Source organism: Oncorhynchus masou, chromosome 9 (assembly GCF_036934945.1).
Source record: "Oncorhynchus masou masou isolate Uvic2021 chromosome 9, UVic_Omas_1.1, whole genome shotgun sequence".
In the NCBI taxonomy this organism is placed as follows: Eukaryota; Metazoa; Chordata; class Actinopteri; order Salmoniformes; family Salmonidae; genus Oncorhynchus; species Oncorhynchus masou.
Window position 1 is genome coordinate 61,912,152 of NC_088220.1, and position 18,032 is coordinate 61,930,183.

Here is an 18,032-nt window from a genome sequence, read left to right on the forward strand (position 1 = left end):
CAAGTAAAGCCCTCCCCTAACTCGGATGATTGCTGGGCCAGTTGTGTGCTGCACTTTGGGACTCTCAATTGCAGCCGGTTGTGATACAGCCCGGGATTGAACCCGGGTCTGTAGTGATGCAGTGCCTTAGACCGCTGCGCCACTCAGGAGTCCCAGTGCATTACATTTGACCAAAGCCTATGGCTAGTAGTGTGCTATTTGGGGGACAACCTATAAGAACGTCTGCCTGACATTACAGGCTGACAGAGTGGCTGGCAGAGAGGGGCTGCCTGGCACAGTTCTAGCCCATGACACATCTTCACAAAGTCGAAGAGGAGTGCTGATATAGGATCAGTTTTGCCTTATGAGGTTATGAATATGAATTTAATTACAGGGGGGACCTGATCCTAGATCTGCACTCCTACTCTGAGACATGTTTTTAATACACGCTGACTCTTACTAGTCCAAGGGCAGCTGACTGCCCATGTGCATCACAGACTGGCACAGAGGCTGGCAGAGAGGGGCTGCATGATGGTTAGCACATCCACCTTCGGATCCCACATGTACTGTAGGCTATTTTCTCGGGACCACTGGATATTACTGGCCAAATCCTCATCCACATGTCATGGCTGGTTTCCTGCTCTATCCATCAGAGAGTGTGATGTGTGTTCGTCAGTTTAGCTCCTCAGAGAGACGGACAGGTCAGAGATTGGTGACCCTGGTGCCTGGTCCATTCTGTAAGCTGATTGGAGCTGTCACTCTCCTGATGGATAGCCACAGGGCATTACTCTCTCCCAAAGCTTGACCTGCGAGGTGCCATCTCCACTGCCCCAGGGGACCTCACTGTGGTTGGGTAGATTGGAGGCCCTGGTCTCTGTTAGACCTGGATGATCTGATCATGGCAACTTACTGCTATGCCAACTTGGTCAGACGTCCTCGTCTTGTCGTGTCCCATATATATTTCTTCGCAACTTTCTTCGCATGTTTATATATTTTCTTTATATTTTCACTTTTATATATTTTCTTTTCCAAAAACAACTTCAAAACACTCTCCTGCAACCTGCCTCACCAATTATTATTATTATTATTATTGTTTTTTTAGTATTATTTACATCAAATCTGAAATCCACAATAGAAGCTAGCCAGAAGCTAGCCAGTTTACTGGCTAACATTAGTATTCAGTTAACCACGGTTTGTGGTCATCAACATCCTTTAGCTCGAAAATCTATTGCCAGTTTTGTTCAACGCGACTCAGACCAGAACATACCGGACCTATTTTTCTCTCCATATCCCCGTATTTCGACCGCAGGCTCTAGACATTTACATCTGGATCTCACAGCTAGCGAGCTGCTATCCGTGTGACTATTGGATCCCGGAGCAAACATCAATTATTCCGGAGCTAGCCAGTTGAAGAGTTCCATCAGCCACTACTGGGCTACAATCACCTATCAGGACCCGTTTTACTGCCGATGCGGAGTCCCACCGGGCCTTCAGGATTGGACTACCGACGTTATCTGCCAGAGGGAGTTATCCAACTGGCCCCTCCGTCGCAACGTTACCTGAACGCCCATCTGCGGCCCGCTAATCGATAGCGGTCTTATCGGCTGCTATCTGAATCGGACAATTTTTCTTGGGTCACTATAACTATTTTGCCAATTGGATTGATCCCCTCTACCACACGGAACCCCACTAATCTACTGACGGAAACGCACGAGGTGGCTAAAAACAGACCTCCATCCTATGCTAGCTTCCTACCGATGGCCCGGCTAGCTGTCTGAATCGCCGTGACCCCAACCAACCTCACCACTCACTGGACCCTTATGATCACTCAACGAAGCATGCCTCTCCTTAATGTCAATATGCCATGTCCATTGCTGTTCTGGTTAGTGTTTATTTGCTTATTTCACTGTAGAGCCTCTAGACCTGCTCACTATACCTTATCCAACCTTTCAGTTCCACCACCCACACATGCGGTGACATCACCTGGTTTCAATGATGTTTCTAGAGACAATATCGCTCTCATCATTACTCATCCTACCATACCTTTGGCTGTACATTATACGTTGAAGCTATTTTATCGCCCCCAGAAACCTCCTTTTACTCTCTGTTCCAGGTGTTCTAGATGACCAATTCTCAATTCTTCAACTGGCTAGGGGCGGCAGGGTAGCCTAGTGGTTAGAGCGTGTGACTAGTAACCGGAAGTTTGCGAGTTCAAACCCCCGAGCTGACAAGGTACAAATCTGTCGTTCTGCCCCTGAACAGGCAGTTAACCCACTGTTCCTAGGCCGTCATTGAAAATAAGAATTTGTTCTTAACTGACTTGCCTGGTTAAATAAAGGTTAAAAAAAATAAAAAATAGCTTTTAGCTGTACCCTTATCCTACTCCTCCTCTGTTCCTCTGGTGATGTAGAGGTGAATCCAGGCCCTGCAGTGCCTCGCTCCACTCCTATTCCCCAGGCGCTCTCTTTTGATGACTTCTGTAACCGTAATAGCCTTGGTTTCATGCATGTTAACATTAGAAGCCTCCTCCCTAAGTTTGTTTTATTCACTGCTTTAGCATACTCTGCCAACCCGAATGTTCTCGCCGTGTCTGAATCCTGGCTTAGGAAGACCACCAAAAATTCTGAAATTTTCATCCCTAACTACAACATTTTCAGACAAGATAGAAGGCCAAAGGGGGCGGTGTTGCAATCTACTGCAAAGATAGCCTGCAGAGTTCTGTCCTGCTATCCAGGTCTGGACCCAAACAATTTGAACTTATACTTTTTTTTTTAAATACACCTCTCAAAAACAAGTCTCTCACTGTTGCGGCCTGCTATAGACCACCCTCTGCCCCCAGCTGTGCTCTGGACACTATGTGAACTGATTGCCCCCCATCTATCTTCAGAGCTCGTGCTGCTTGGCGCCCTAAACTGGGACATGCTTAACACCCCAGCCATCCTACAATCTAAGCTTGATGCCCTCAATGTCACACAAATTATCAATGAACCTACCAGGTACCACCCCAAAGCAGTAAACACGGGCACCCTCAGATATCATCCTAACCAACTTGCCAACCTCTAAATACACCTCTGCTGTTTTCAACCAAGATCTCAGCGATCACTGCCTCATTGCCTGCATCCGTAATGGGTCAGCGGTCAAACAACCTCCACTCATCACTGTCAAACGCTCCCTGAAATGCTTCAGCGAGCAGGCCTTTCTCATGGACCTGGCCGGGGTATCCTGGAATGATATTGATCTCATCCCGTCAGTAGAGGATGCCTGGTTATTTTTTATTTTTTTTAAATGCCTTCCTCACCGTCTTAAATAAGCATGCCCCATTCAATAAATGTAGAACCAGGGACAGATATAGTCCTTGGTTCTCTCCAGACCTGACTGCCCTTAACCAACACAAAAACATCCTATGGCGTTCTGCATTAGCATCGAACAGCCCCCATGATATGCAACTTTTCAGGGAAGCTAGAAACCAATATACACAGGCAGTTAGAAAAGCCAAGGCTAGCTTTTTCAAGCAAAAATTTGCTTCCTGCAACACACACTCAAAGTTCTGGGACACTGTAAAGTGGAGAATAAGAACACCTCCTCCCAGCTGCCCACTGCACTGAAGATGGGAAACACTGTCACTACCGATAAATCCACTATAATTGAGAATTTCAATAAGCATTTTTCTACGGCTGGCCATGCTTTCCACCTGGCTACACCTACCCCGGTCAACAGCACTGCACCTCCCACAGCAACTCGCCCAAGCCTTCCCCATTTCTCCTTCTCCCAAATCGTCAGCTGATTTTCTGAAAGACCTGCAAAATCTGGACCCCTACAAATCAGCCGGGCTAGACAATCTGGACCCTCTCTTTCTAAAATTATCTGCCGAAATTGTTGCCACACCTATTACTAGCCTGTTCAACCTCTCTTTCGTGTCGTCTGAGATTCCCAAAGATTGGAAAGCAGCTGCGGTCAACCTCTTCAAAGGGGGGGGGGGGGCACTCTTGACCCAAACTGCTACAGACCTATATCTGTCCTACCCTGCCTTTCTAAGGTCTTCGAAAGCCATGTCAACAAACAGATTACCGACCATTTCGAATCCCACCATACCTTCTCCGCTATGCAGTCTGGTTTCAGAGCTGGTCATTGGTGCACCTCAGCCACGCTCAAGGTCCTAAATGATATCTTAACTGCCATCGATAAACAATACTGTGCAGCCATATTCATTGACCTGGCCAAGGCTTTCGTCTCTGTCAATCACCACATCCTCATCGACAGACTCGACAGCCTTGGTTTCTCAAATGATTGCCTCGCCTGGTTCATCAACACCTTCTCAGAGTTCAGTGTGTCAAATCTGAGGGTCTGTTGTCCGGGCCTCTGGCAGTCTCTATATGGGTGCCACAGGGTTCAATTCTTGGACCGACTCTCTTCTCTGTATACATCAATGATGTCGCTCTTGCTGCTGGTGAGTCTCTGATCCACCTCTATGCAGACTCCACCATTCTGTATACTTCTGGCCCTTTGGACACTGTTAACCTTCCAGGCGAGCTTCAGTGCCATACAACTCTCCTCCCGTGGCCTCCAATTGCACTTAAATACAAGTAAAACTAAATGCATGCTCTTCAACCGATCGCTGCCTGCACCTGCCCGCCTGTCCAACATCACTACTCTGGACCGCTTTGACTTAGAATATGTGGACAACTGCAAATACCTAGGTGTCTGGTTAGACTGTAAACTCTCCTTCCAGACGCACATCAAGCATCTCCAATCCAAAGTTAAATCTAGAATTGGCTTCCTATTTCGCAACAAAGCATCCTTTGCTCATGCTGCCAAACATACCCTTGTAAAACTGACCATCCTACCAATCCTTGACTTCGCCGATGTCATTTACAAAATAGCCTCCAATACCCTACTCAATAAATTGGATGCAGTCTATCACAGTGCCATCCGTTTGCTCTCCAAAGCCCCATATACGCCCCACCACTGTGACCTGTACGCTCTCGTTGGCTGGCCCTCGCTGCATACTCGTCGCCAAACCCACTGGCTCCAGGTCAGCTACAAGACCCTGCAGGATAAAGTCCCCCCTTATCTCGGCTCGCTGGTCACCATGGCAGCACCCACCTGTAGCACGCGCTCCAGCAGGTCACCCCCAAAACCAATTCTTCCTTTGGCTGCCTCTCCATCCAGTTCTCTGCTGCCAATGACTGGAACGAACTACAAAAATCTCAAACTTATCTCCCTCACTAGCTTTAAGCACCAGCTGTCAGAGCAGCTCACAGATTACTGCACCTGTACATAGCCCATCTATAATTTAGCCCAAACAACTACCTCTTTCCCTACTGCATTTATTTATTTTGCCCTTTGCACATTCTTCCACTGCAAATCTACCATTCCAGTGTTTTACTTCCTATATTGTATTTACTTCGCCACCATGGCCTTTACCTCCCTTATCTCGCCTCACTTGCTCACATTGTATATAGACTTATTTTTCTACTGTAATTATTGACTGTATGTTTGTTTTACTCCATGTGTAACTTTGTGTTGTTGTATGTGTCGAACTGCTTTGCTTTATCTTGGCCAGGTCGCAATTGAAACTTGTTCTCAACTTGCCTACCTGGTTAAATAAAAGTGAAATAAATCAAATAAAATGGCTGTCTGGATCACCTCTTGTTAATCCATTATGGACAATAAGAGAGAGCGGGAGTGGCACTGAATACACACATATCCCCAGGTACTGGAGCGTCCTGTATCTACCCCCTGTTGGGAGCCTCTATGAATGGCTGGCATTACCTGGCTACTGAGGTAGATGACATCTGCTTTGACTATGCCACCAGGAACGTAGAGCAAAACAACCTCTCGGATCTCATCAAAGGTCAGTGGCAAGCTGTCCATTGGTAGCCACATTGTAATGTTCCACTACTGAAAGGAAGATGGCTTGAAACCTTGTTCATAACATGTCCTTGCCCTGTCTCATGTCCCAGTCGTGAAAGTTCCCCAGAAGACCCTGTTAATGGACGCTCTAAAGGAGGAGTCAGCCATCGTCTATGACTTCTGCATGTGTAACCCTCCCTTCTTCGCCAACCAACTAGAGGCTAAGGTAGGCCCCTTTTAAATGGAAAGTGTTCTGAGAATCTGGAAAGACGGCTTTATAAATCTAATTTATTCACTGTTCACCTCCCCCTCTATTTTTCTCTTTTCCTTTCTTTACCTTTTCTGTCACGCCCTCTTTCTCCTACCCTTTACTTTCTCGCCCCATGCCCCTGTTTTCCTCTCCTTCTCCCCCCCCTCTTTGCCTCCCACGCTCTTCCTCCCTTCTCTTTGCCTCCCACCCTGTTCCTCCCCTCTCCCCCTTTCTATCCATCCTCCTCCCCAGGGGGTAAATTCCAGGAACTCTCGTCGTCCTCCCCCCAGCTCAGTGAACACAGGTGGGGTGACGGAGATCATGGCTGAGGGAGGAGAGCTGGAGTTTGTCAAGAGGATCATCCACGACAGCCTGCAGCTCAAGACACGCCTGCGGTGAGAGAGAGTAGGACGTGCGCGCGTAGTACACACCAACACACCACACATTGGTCCCCATCAGTACACTGGGTGTGGTGGAGTAGCGTTCAAGACCGCATCACGCTGGTTTCCGATTGGTCATGCTTTATTAACTCAGCAAAAAAAGAAACGTCACCTACTATTTGTATGAACATAACAATATTCAACAACTGAGACATAAACTGAACAAGTTCCACAGACATGTGACTAACAGAAATTGAATAATGTGTCCCTGAACAAAGTGGGGGTCAAAATCAAAAGTAACAGGCAGTATCTGGTGTGGCCACCAGCTGCATTAAGTACTGCAGTGCATCTCCTCTTCAAGGACTGCACCAGATTTGCCAGTTCTTGCTGTGAGATGTTACCCCACTCTTCCACCAAGGCACCTACAAGTTCCCGGACATTTCTGGGGGGGAATGGCCCTAGCCCTCACCCTCTGATCCAACAGATCCCAGATGTGCTCAATGGGATTGAGATCCGGGCTCTTCGCTGCCCATGGCAGAACACTGACATTCCTGTCTTGCAGGAAATCACACACAGAACGAGCAGTATGGCTGGTGTCATTGTCATGCTGGAGGGTCATGTAAGGATGAGCCTGTAGGAACGGTACCACATGAGGGAGGAGGATGTCTTCCCTGTAACGCACAGCGTTGAGATTGCCTGCAATGACAACAAGCTCAGTCCGATGATGCTGTGGCACACCGCCCTAGACCATTTGATATGAGAATTTTGTTATCAATGTTCATAAATATTCAATTCATCTACTCGGTCTGCAACCCAGTGTTTAAGGTTCTAGTTAAGATGACAGACAGAATTCCCAGCTTACAATAGTCAAAATGTTTATTCACGAGAGCACTCTCCAGTTCATTATACAAAGACATCCATTTTATACCATACACCTTACTTACGCACACGAACATTAGGTGAGTTATATTCTTCTCCATAGTTCTCACCACTGTATATCACTACCCAGCCGACAGTTCCATTCCCCAGAGATTAGGGAAACCTTGAGGGGTACTCCCTGTCCCATCATAAATTTCCAAGAGTTCTAGCCGGGTCGGGTCAAACAGTTTTTAATTGTGCTCGGTATCTTCTTAGGCAAACATTTCTCCCCCTTCTGGGCCTCCTTTGATCCTTGTTGGATTTACGTTTAATACTTGAATTATTCCTCATACCTGCTACATAAACTGTAATCAACTGTCCGTCCTGTCTCCCTGTAGTGCTGTCTAGGCGTCTCACAGTACGGACATTGCAATTTATTGCCCTGGCCACATCTGCAGTCCTCATGCCTCCTTAAAGCATGCCTAAGGCACGTTCACGCAGATGAGCAGGGACCCTGGGCATCTTTCTTTTGGTGTTTTTCAGATTCGGTAGAAAGGCCTCTCTTGTGTCTGAAGTTTTCATAATTGTGACCGTAATTGCCTACCATCTGTAAGCTGTTAGTGTCTTAATGACCGTTCCACAGGTGCATATTCATTAATTGTTTATGGTTAATTGAACAAGCATGGGAAACTGTTTAACTATTTGGGATAGGGGTCAGCATTTTCACTTTTGGATGAATAGCATGCCCAGAGCAAACTGCCTCCTACTCTGTCCCAGATGCTAAAATATGCTTAGTGCATATATGCACATGTTGGATAGAAAACACTCTGAAGTATCTAAAACTGTTTGAATGATGTCTGTGAGTATAACATAACTCAAATGGCAGGTGAAAACCTGAGAAAAATTCAACCAGGAAGTGGGACATCTGAGGTTTGTAGTTTTTCAAAGCTTGGCCTACTGAATACACGGTGGGATATGGATGAAGTTACACTTCCTACGGCTTCCACTAGATATCAACCGTCTTTAGAAACTTGAATGAGGATTCTACTATAAAGGAGGGGCTCATGAGACCTGTTTGAGTCAGTGGTCTAGCATAGTGCCTTTGTCTCATGATGCGTGCTCCCGACAGTTACCTCTCGTTCCAATTTCTTCAGATAGAAATTCTCCAGTTGGAACATTATTGATGCTTTATGTTAAAATACATCCTAAAGATTGATTCCATACATCGTTTGACATGTTTAAAGGACTGTAATGGAACTTTTCGAGTTTTGTCTGGACGAAGTGCCTGTGCCTCATGAAGATGGATTACTGGGCTGAACACGCTAACAACAAGTGGCTATTTGGACATAAATTATGGACTTTATGGAACGAACTGGGATTCCTAGGAGTGCCTTCTGATGAAGATCATCAAAGGTAAGTGAATATTTATGGTGTTATTTCTGTTGACTCCAAAATGGTAGATATTTCTCTGGCTGAATTGGGCTCTGAGCTCCATTCTCAGATTATGCTTTTTCCGTAAAGTTTTTAAAAAATTTGACACCGCGGTTGCATTAAGGAGAAGCATATCTTTAATTCTGTGAATAACACTAGGATCTTTTATCAATGTTTATTATGCAAAATCACTAGATGTTTTGGAATCAAAACATTACTGCATGTAACTTGCCAATGTAAATTGAGATTTTTGGATATAAATATGCACATTATCGCGAACAAAACATACATGTATTGTGTAACATGATGTCCTATGAGTTTCATCTGATGAAGATCATCAAAGGTTAGTGATTCATTTTATCAATATTTCTATTTTTTGTGACTCCTATCTTTGGCTGGAAAAATGGCTGTTTTTTTGACTTGGCTATGACCTAACAATCATATGTTGTGCTTTCGCTGTAAAGCATTTTTGAAATCGGACACAATGGGTAGATCAACAAGATGTTTATTTCATTTGCTGTATAGGACTTGTTCACTTCTTGACGCACCCATCCCTTTAGCGGGGTCATTTTCATCAACACCCGCTGAATTGCAGTGTGCCAAATTCATATTAAATTACTAAAAATATTAAATTTTCATGAAATCACAAGTGCAATATAGCAAAACACAGCTTAGTTTGGTGTTAATCCACCTGGTGTGTCAGATTTCAATACAGCTTTTCGGCAAAAGCATAACAAGCGTTTATGTCAGAACATCTCTCTCAGTAGACAAAATATTACAAACACTAGCAGCCAAGTAGATTGGTCACGAAAGTCAGAAAAGCAATAGATTAAATCGCGTACCTTTGATCTTTGGACGTTTGCACTCACGAGACTCCCAGTTACACAATAAATGTTCCTTTTGTTCCATAAAGATTATTATTATATCCAAAATAACTCCATTTGGTTGGCGCGTTATGTTCAGAAATCCACAGGCTCGAGCGGTCACGACATCGCAGAATAAAATTCCAAATAGTATCCGTAATATCCACAGAAACATGTCAAACGTTTTTTATAATCAATCCTCAGGTTGTTTTTAAAATATATAATTGATAATAAATCAACCGGGACTGTCGCTTTTTCAATAGGAGAGGAAGGACAAAGGCTGCCCCACTCTGTTGCGCAAGCAAATCTCTGCGAACACCCAGCTCTGGGCCTGAGAACCCCTGCCCTTGAAAGGTTAAACCCTTTACAGGGAAGATCTGTGAAGGTATTTGGATTTTTACAAATTATCTTTGAAAGACAGGGTCCTGAAAAGGGGACTTTTTCTTTTTTGCTGAATTTATCTGCGCCAATTCCCTAGACCCCAAATATAATATAGAAAAGCCTGTTTATCAGTTGGTGTTGGTGGGTGTTTGTTCATTACCTTCTGTTACAAATGCACCCTTTCATTTAGGATGTAAGGTAAGGAAGGATGATAGAGGGCCACTGATGGAGGAGAGCAGAACGATGGGATGGAGCTGTCACCCAAAGTTTGTTTAATGAATTGGCACCAGGCGTAAACAGTCACCCACCCCCACGGCAGTATCTGCATGGCCATAGGGAACAGGTGTGTGTGTGTGTGAGGGAATTAGATTTGATCACACTGCTCGCGTGGTGACCGAGACAAGTGGCTGACTTGGAAGGTGTGTGATTGTATGAGTGTGTTGCACTGTGTCACTACCATATTTTTGTGTGTAAAGGTGATTGTCACCCACAGGAGAATGTGTCGGTGTGTGCATATGTTTGTGTGAAAGTTGAGTGGCCCTCACAGGGGGAAAAGTGTCCATCTCTCTCTGTCTGTTTGCCTGCATGTGTCTGTGTGTTCACACCGGTGTACTTGTGTGGTGCGCTTGGCTGGTGTTGAGTGTTTGCCACAGGGGAAGGTGTGCCTGCTCTAGTCTTCCGCTTCTGTTCGTTCCTCTCCTCCCCTGCAGTGTGTTTAGTTTGTTTGAGGCCGGGGCCAAGGCAGCAGTAGCAGGCTGTCACGCCACACACTGCATGCTGGGACAGCAGAGCAACCACCAGGTGTCCACGGAAACCAAGCCAGCCCATCTGATTGGTCCTCTGAGACTCACAACCCCCCCCCCCCAACACTAAACCGGAATGACTCTCACCAGACTATCACACACACACACCCCAACCACCAGCCAGGAAAGTCCCCCTTTTCAACGAGATGCCCTCTGCTCGTCATTGTCTGTTATTGACCTGATAATCACTAGCTATGTGGAGAGGGTAATGACGTTGTAATCACCGGTCTTTGTACTCTTGGAAGGAATAGCTTGAAAATAAATGTAGAACTTTGCTAAGAATCTGACTGCTTCTGTCTGTGTGTTAACGTGGATGTTCAGCCTCCTCTCTGCATGACAAAGTGGGGAACATCTGGGGATATTACAGGTCCTCAATATTTCATGGTGCCACTTGAGGCGAGGCCGTTGCACCCCTAACCAAAACTCTCACTCCCACCCTTACCCCTACCCAAAACCATCTCACCCCCACCCTTACCCTCACCCCTTACCCCAATATGACTAGCCAAGTTTGAAAATATGATCTTGCAGTGTTAAGCTTTCACAAGGCAATTCAATGAAGCCAATTGGTAATTTTGGTAAGCATAGAAAGGAGTCATGAGTGCATTCAGGTGTGTGTGCCCTGGCGAATTCTCTTCACAATAATTACACAACCTCATTCTCGAACATCCCAGGGTGTGAAGCCATGTCATCTTGTAACTGTACATCAAACATAATGATCCTAAATGTTGACATTGTACACACCATGCACACAGAGCAGAGCATATGTGGCAGTACACAATTTTTGGGAACCGAAAGCACTACTTTTAGAACTACACAAGAGTACCGGAGAATCTCTTAAAAAGATTGACATTACTATAACAATAAACACGCCATCCTCATCATACACAGCATTGCTCATAGATATATAGTATCTAGGCCTAATTAATCTAGACAAGACGGGCAACCCAACCAAACAAGGTTTGTCATGCATTGTTTAGTTTTTCTATCCAGATTGACTCACTGTTGGGTTCTCTTTCTCCCCGCTAGGTTTGTCTCTGTCTCTCTCTCATGCTAAGTTACTCTGTATTCATCCTTGCTGGTTAGTACGGAGGCTCTATATGCTGTTGTATTGATTACAGTAGACTTATCTCTTCATTGCAGAGGAAAGAGTTATCTGCCCTGGTCTGGACTTCAAAGCTCTTCCACCATAGAGAATCATACTGGCCCTGTTGTCTCTCTCTCTCTCATATATATGTAGTAATTACAACTAACCTCTTTGCCTCAGAACTACAGAATGGCCGTTGGGATGTTTTTCCATGGAGGGAAGCAAGAGGTAGATCCTATATCTGCCGCTTGTTTGATTGCAGGCAGGTGTTCATGCCCAGCACGCTGGACTCACACAATAATAGATTATTATTTTTCCAGGTGGTACAGTTGCATGCTGGGAAAGAAGTGTAGCCTGGCACCTTTGAAGGAGGAACTGAGAAAACAAGGGGTGAGTGCACAAACACACACACCTGCGTATATTTGAGACAGTCTTCAGAATGGGAGCTCCGACGAGGAGACATTTGATGCTCATACATGATCTTATACACACAGCCCTCGCAAACAGGTACAACACACAGATGTACTGTACCAAGCCCGGGTACAACACACAGATGCTATGTGCTGTACCAAGCTTGGGTACCACACACAGATGCTCTGCTGTACCAAGCGTGGATACCACACACAGATGCTATGTGCTGTACCAAGCCCTGGCATGTGTTAAAAATATCCTGATTCCCCATATATACCCAGTGATAAGGTGAGGTAATGGAGGGTTGAATGAACTCCCTCCCACAATCTCTAATACCACCTCTGAGACGGAAGAGGGGGATCAGATACCTTCTGAACCGTAACAGATCAAGCCTGGCTAATACGCTGGCTAAGCAATGTCACAACCCAGACCTGATTGAGCTGAATTCTATTAGCCTTGCGTGACTGAAACGCATGGCAGGGCCTACACACAAACATTCATATTACACACACGTACGCATACACACACGGTAGGTCAGTGCAACTAACGTTCATTAGCTCCATTATCCTAGCTATTAGCCCCTAGCACATGACTGCTAACTGACTGGCTATAGAGGTTAGTCTCCAGCACTGTGCCACTGTCAGTCGCTTACCTCCGAGATTACGAAACTCATTCACTGGGGATGACTGGCACAGCAGCTCCCATGGTTTTAACCACACACACGTCAATCACTGGGGGAGGACCATCCCACGCTCCTCCAGAGGTGTCAGAGGGCTGTCGCTGGTCATTAGTGTTAGTGCAGCCTTGGCCAACGTCCAGCGCAGGGGTGTCATAGGAGACCTAATTAATATGCTAATGCTATTTGCACCCTGTATCTCTTATTCTCCGTCTTCCTTGTTCTCTCGCTGCTTGGTTCAGGGGGTGTTTAGGGGTCAACATGGCGCTCTCATATAGGGATGCGTTTTCTTGCCTCTGAGATCCATGTCCCTGACCTTCATCCCTGGAGCACATTCCCCACTGAAACCCACTGCTTAATGATTGTGTAGGGAGGGGGTACCAAGTGGATACTATTCAAGAGTCTTTTACACTGATCTTTTCCCCCGGGTCCTTCATGCTTATTGGAGGCTCTTCTCACGAGTGCTCTGCTCTGGCACTAAGCGCTGTATGTGTAAATGTGTCCTGTTCACACCTTTAAGGATGTAGTGCTGCGCTCCTTCACCTGGACATGCTGGGGATGTGCCTCTGTAGAGCTACCTGTGTATTGCTAATGCTTGTTGTTGTCGTCCATTAGCGTTGTCTAATGTTGTCTGTATCCGTTCCCAGGTACCCAAAGTGACCCACACAGAGTTCTGCCAGGGACGGACCATGCGCTGGGCTCTGGCCTGGAGTTTCTATGATGACGTTACTGTTCCGGTAAGCTGGCTCTGGTGGGTGGTTCCCCTCGGGTCCTCTCCCAACCAGTTCATCTATAGTGGGAGAGTAGAAGAGAAGGAAGGCATCCAGAGCCATGTCCCAACTTACACCCCTGCTACTTTTCCAGACATTCCCAGACGTTCCCAACATCCCCACACTTCCTTAATAATGCATTCCTGGCCCATCCCACTCCATTCTCCAGTCAATTCCATAAGAGAACACAGGCAGCACTCAACCCACTCTCTGGGGAGACGTTTGCATCCCTCCCCTAATTTGCTGTATCCAGGCAACAGTTGCCGGGGCAGGGCAGTGCGCACACGCACACCATGCCATTAGGCTCTTGGGCCACTGAGGGAATGATGGAATGAGAGAGAAGAGCGAGCAAAGGGCATCAGAGCTCAATATGAGTGTGAGAGCTGGAAGTATTGCGAATAAGAACTAGAGTAAAAAGGGAGCTAGAGAGACCTGGGGATGTTTTTAAATTACGTGTTTTAAATTTAACCTTTATAACTAGGCAAGTCAGTTAAGAGCAAATTCTTATTTACAATGACGGCCAAATCCGGACGACGCTGGCCCAATTGTACTCCCAATCATGTGATGCAGCCTGGATTCGAACCCAGTGACGCCTCTTGCACTGAGATGCAGTGCCTTAGACCGCTGCGCCACCTGGGAGCCCAATGGAAAGTGTAGTGTTGCAGTATATGAAGACTCCTTTGGTGTCAGTCAAATTCTTGTCTCGTTTGCCTTGCACCACAAAGGCAGTTGAGAAGAAAGATTGGCCCACATTTTACTGCCCTCTCCTCACACAGTGGAGCACTCCATTACCAGGCAGACTGGGGAGGAGTGTGGGGGGGGTTTCTATGCATGAATTGTACATATGACTGTGCAAGTGAGCGTACAAATGTCCTACTTAACCCATGGATTACTAGAGCAGGCACCTGTGTACTAGTAACTAGCTCCTCCATGGCACCACAGCCTGTGTTTTCAGCACAACCTGGTGATTCAATCAATCTCTCTGACATCTGACTGATGTGCAAGGCAGGAAGTGAGTCTCACCAGCCACATTGACAGAATCTGATCCCTTCATTACACAGAGAGGGGGAGATAGAGAGAAAGGAACAGACCATAAAAGGCAACTTGGAGGGGGAACATGAAAATCAAAGCGCTCTAGCTCGTGTTGGTGTTCTGAGTGTCATGTGACAATGTGGGCCCTCAGCAGCAAGGGACATAGTTAGGGAGGGGTCAGAGGTCAACAGGAGCAAGACCCTGGTATTGAGGTTTTGGGAGGTGGCTCGCCCGAGCTAGGTTCAATGGCCATCTCTCCTCTGCTGAGCTGTCTGTCTGTGGGGTCAGGAATTGAATATCAGGGGAGCCATGCTGGGGCTCTGTTTGTTCAGCTGAGCACCCAGGCTTGAGTCCTGGTTAGAAAATTGGGACAGACTGGCTACACTAGACGACTAGAGCGAGGTGTGGTCAATACAGAAAGCTATTTTTCTTGTGTGTGGACTGACCAAGAGGTGGGAGTGGGTGAGTCAGGTTTATAATGGAAAGAGGAAAGATGAATCACTGGAGACTGAAGAGTGAACCTAGTCTTACAAACACAGACTAGATCAGATCAAATTTTATTTGTCACATACACATGGTTAGCAGATGTTAATGCGAGTGTAGCGAAATGCTTGTGCTTCTAGTTCCAACCATGCAGTAATAACCAACAAGTAATCTAACTAACCAAAACTTCCAAAACTACTGTCTTATACACAAGTGTAAGGGGATAAATAATATGTACATAAAGATATATGAATGAGTGATGGTACAGAGCAGCATAGGCAAGATACAGTAGATGGTATTGAGTACAGTATATACATATGAGATGAGTATGTAAACAAAGTGGCATAGTTAAAGTGGCTAGTGATACATGTATTACATAAAGATGCAGTAGATGATAGAGTACAGTATATACGTATACATATGAGATGAATAATGTAGGGTATGTAAACATATTAGGTAGCATTGTTTAAAGTGGTTAGTGATATATTTTACATTTCCCATCAATTCCCATTATTAAAGTGGCTGGAGTTGAGTCAGTGTGTTGGCAGCAGCCACTCAATGTTAGTGGTGGCTGTTTAACAGTCTGATGGCCTTGAGATGGAAGCTGTCTCTCGGTCCCAGCTTTGATGCACCTGTACTGACCTCGCCTTCTGGATGATAGCGGGGTGAACAGGCAGTGGCTCGGGTGGTTGTTGTCCTTGATGATCTTTATTGCCTTCCTGTGACATCGGGTGGTGTAGGTGTCCTGGAGGGCAGGTAGTTTGCCCCCGGTGATGCGTTGTGCAGACCTCACTACCCTCTGGAGAGCCTTACGGTTGTGGGCGGAGCAGTTTCCGAACCAGGAGGTGATACAGCCCGCCAGGATGCTCTCGATTGTGCATCTGTAGAAGTTTGTGTGCTTTTGGTGACAAGCTGAATTTCTTCAGCCTCCTGAGGTTGAAGAGGCACCGCTGCGCCTTCTTCACGATGCTGTCTGTGTGGGTGGACCAATTCAGTTTGTCTGTGATGTGTACGCCGAGGAACTTAAAACTTACTACCCTCTCCACTACTGTTCCATCGACGTGGATAGGGGGGTGTTCACTCTGCTGTTTCCTGAAGTCCACAATCATCTCCTTAGTTTTGTTGACGTTGAGTGTGAGGTTATTTTCCTGACACCACACTCCGAGGGCCCTCACCTCCTCCCTGTAGGCCGTCTCGTCGTTGTTGGTAATCAAGCCTACCACTGTTGTGTCGTCCGCAAGATGAGGAGCGGTGTTCTTTCCTGTCAGTGGTTTTTGGTATGTGCTTGTAAGTGTTTTTCAGTGTATGCTTTTGTTTGTGTGAATCTGTGTGTGTACATGCATATGAGTGTGTGTACTGCGTTACTGTGTGTTGTGTCAAGGATATGCTGTATTGACAGGCTACAGAAACACATGAAGCAGCTATAACCAGGCCTGGCTGGTATAGACTCCCAAGACAGACCTGGGTTCAAAAACTATTTGCAATCTTTCATTTGCTTTAGTTTTCCTAGAGTGCCAGATGGGCAGGGCTAGTAGTTTTGTGATTGCCTGGCACAAAATAACCAATAGAACAATCTTAATCTAGCCCAGCCAAATTATAAAAATAGTATTTGAGTCCAGGTATGAGTCCAGACTAGACACTGCCAATTCTTTCTCCTATTGACTAGTCTGATAACACCTTTTTTCTATGGAAGGATAATACATTAATTAAACATCTCACAGATAACTGATCTAAGACCAGTTTGAAGGTCGTGGTCCAGTCCTCCATTCTGTGCTTACTAGGTCAGTTGGCCATATTGTCTGAGTGACTGACTGACTGCAATGTCATTATTGCATTGTTTCACTGCAGACCCGATCTGGCAATCTGGTGAATTTAAATAGGTTTTTATGGTCCAATGAATAAATGTTAACCTATAGCACAGTTTAAGGTAGAGAGCCCTGTGGTATTATTATGTGGGGACTTGCTTAGGGAAGGAATGCCTCCACGATAGCAGCGTGGCAGCTCTGAGGCAAGGCACAGCAGGGCCAATGTCATTGCTGAGGTGTAGGACATGGAAGGGGCGCCCCCTTGTGGTGTTTTGATATTACCAACTCAATTTTATTAATGGTATGGTTCTTTGCCTTCACAATTTAATGTGTTGACACAAAGATGAGCGAAGGAGGAATGTGGAAGGTAAAGAATAGCAGTCACAGGAAGGGAGAGACGGTTATGCAGGTCATGACTCATCCCTGGCCTAAATCTACAGGAGTCCAAGACTCACTCTCCATCAATCCCTCTTTCACTCACTCACTGACATTCTTTCATTGTCACACGGAATGAGTGAGCAAAATTATTTTGTTTCCTCTTCTCCTCCTCCCTTTCTTCCCTCATCTGTTTCTGCTCCTCACTACATCTTCATCCATCATTCCCCAGCCGCCCAGAGGGATTTCCATGGATACTAGGAAAGTAGTGGAGCAAGTTGAGAGCTTCAATTTCCTTGGCGACCACATCACCAGCAAACTAACATGGTCCAAGCACACCATGACAGCTGTGAAGAGGGCACGGCAAAAGCTATTCCCCTCAGGAGACTGAAAAGATTTGGCATGGGTCCTCAGATCCTCAAAAGGTTCTACAGCTGCACCTTCGAGAGCATCCTGACGGGTTGCATCACTGCCTGGTATGGCAACTGCTCGGCCTCCGACTGCAAGGCACTACAGAGGGGAGTGCGTATGGCCCAGTACATCACCAGGGCCAAGCTTCCTGCCATTCAATACCTCTATACCAGGCTGTGTCAGAGGA

The 18,032-nt window shown here is 46.0% G+C and overlaps 1 protein-coding gene across 1 annotated transcript in view; it reads left to right on the forward strand.

The window, feature by feature from the left end:
• LOC135546402 (RNA N6-adenosine-methyltransferase mettl16-like) overlaps window positions 1–18,032 on the forward strand; it is a 35,496-nt gene that overhangs the window by 8,705 nt on the left and 8,759 nt on the right. The window contains exons 4-8 of the mRNA XM_064974791.1: window positions 5,693–5,833; window positions 5,943–6,058; window positions 6,335–6,477; window positions 12,203–12,272; window positions 13,617–13,706. Of these exons, the coding sequence (XP_064830863.1) occupies window positions 5,693–5,833; window positions 5,943–6,058; window positions 6,335–6,477; window positions 12,203–12,272; window positions 13,617–13,706 (560 nt within the window). The remainder of the gene's footprint in view (window positions 1–5,692; window positions 5,834–5,942; window positions 6,059–6,334; window positions 6,478–12,202; window positions 12,273–13,616; window positions 13,707–18,032) is intronic.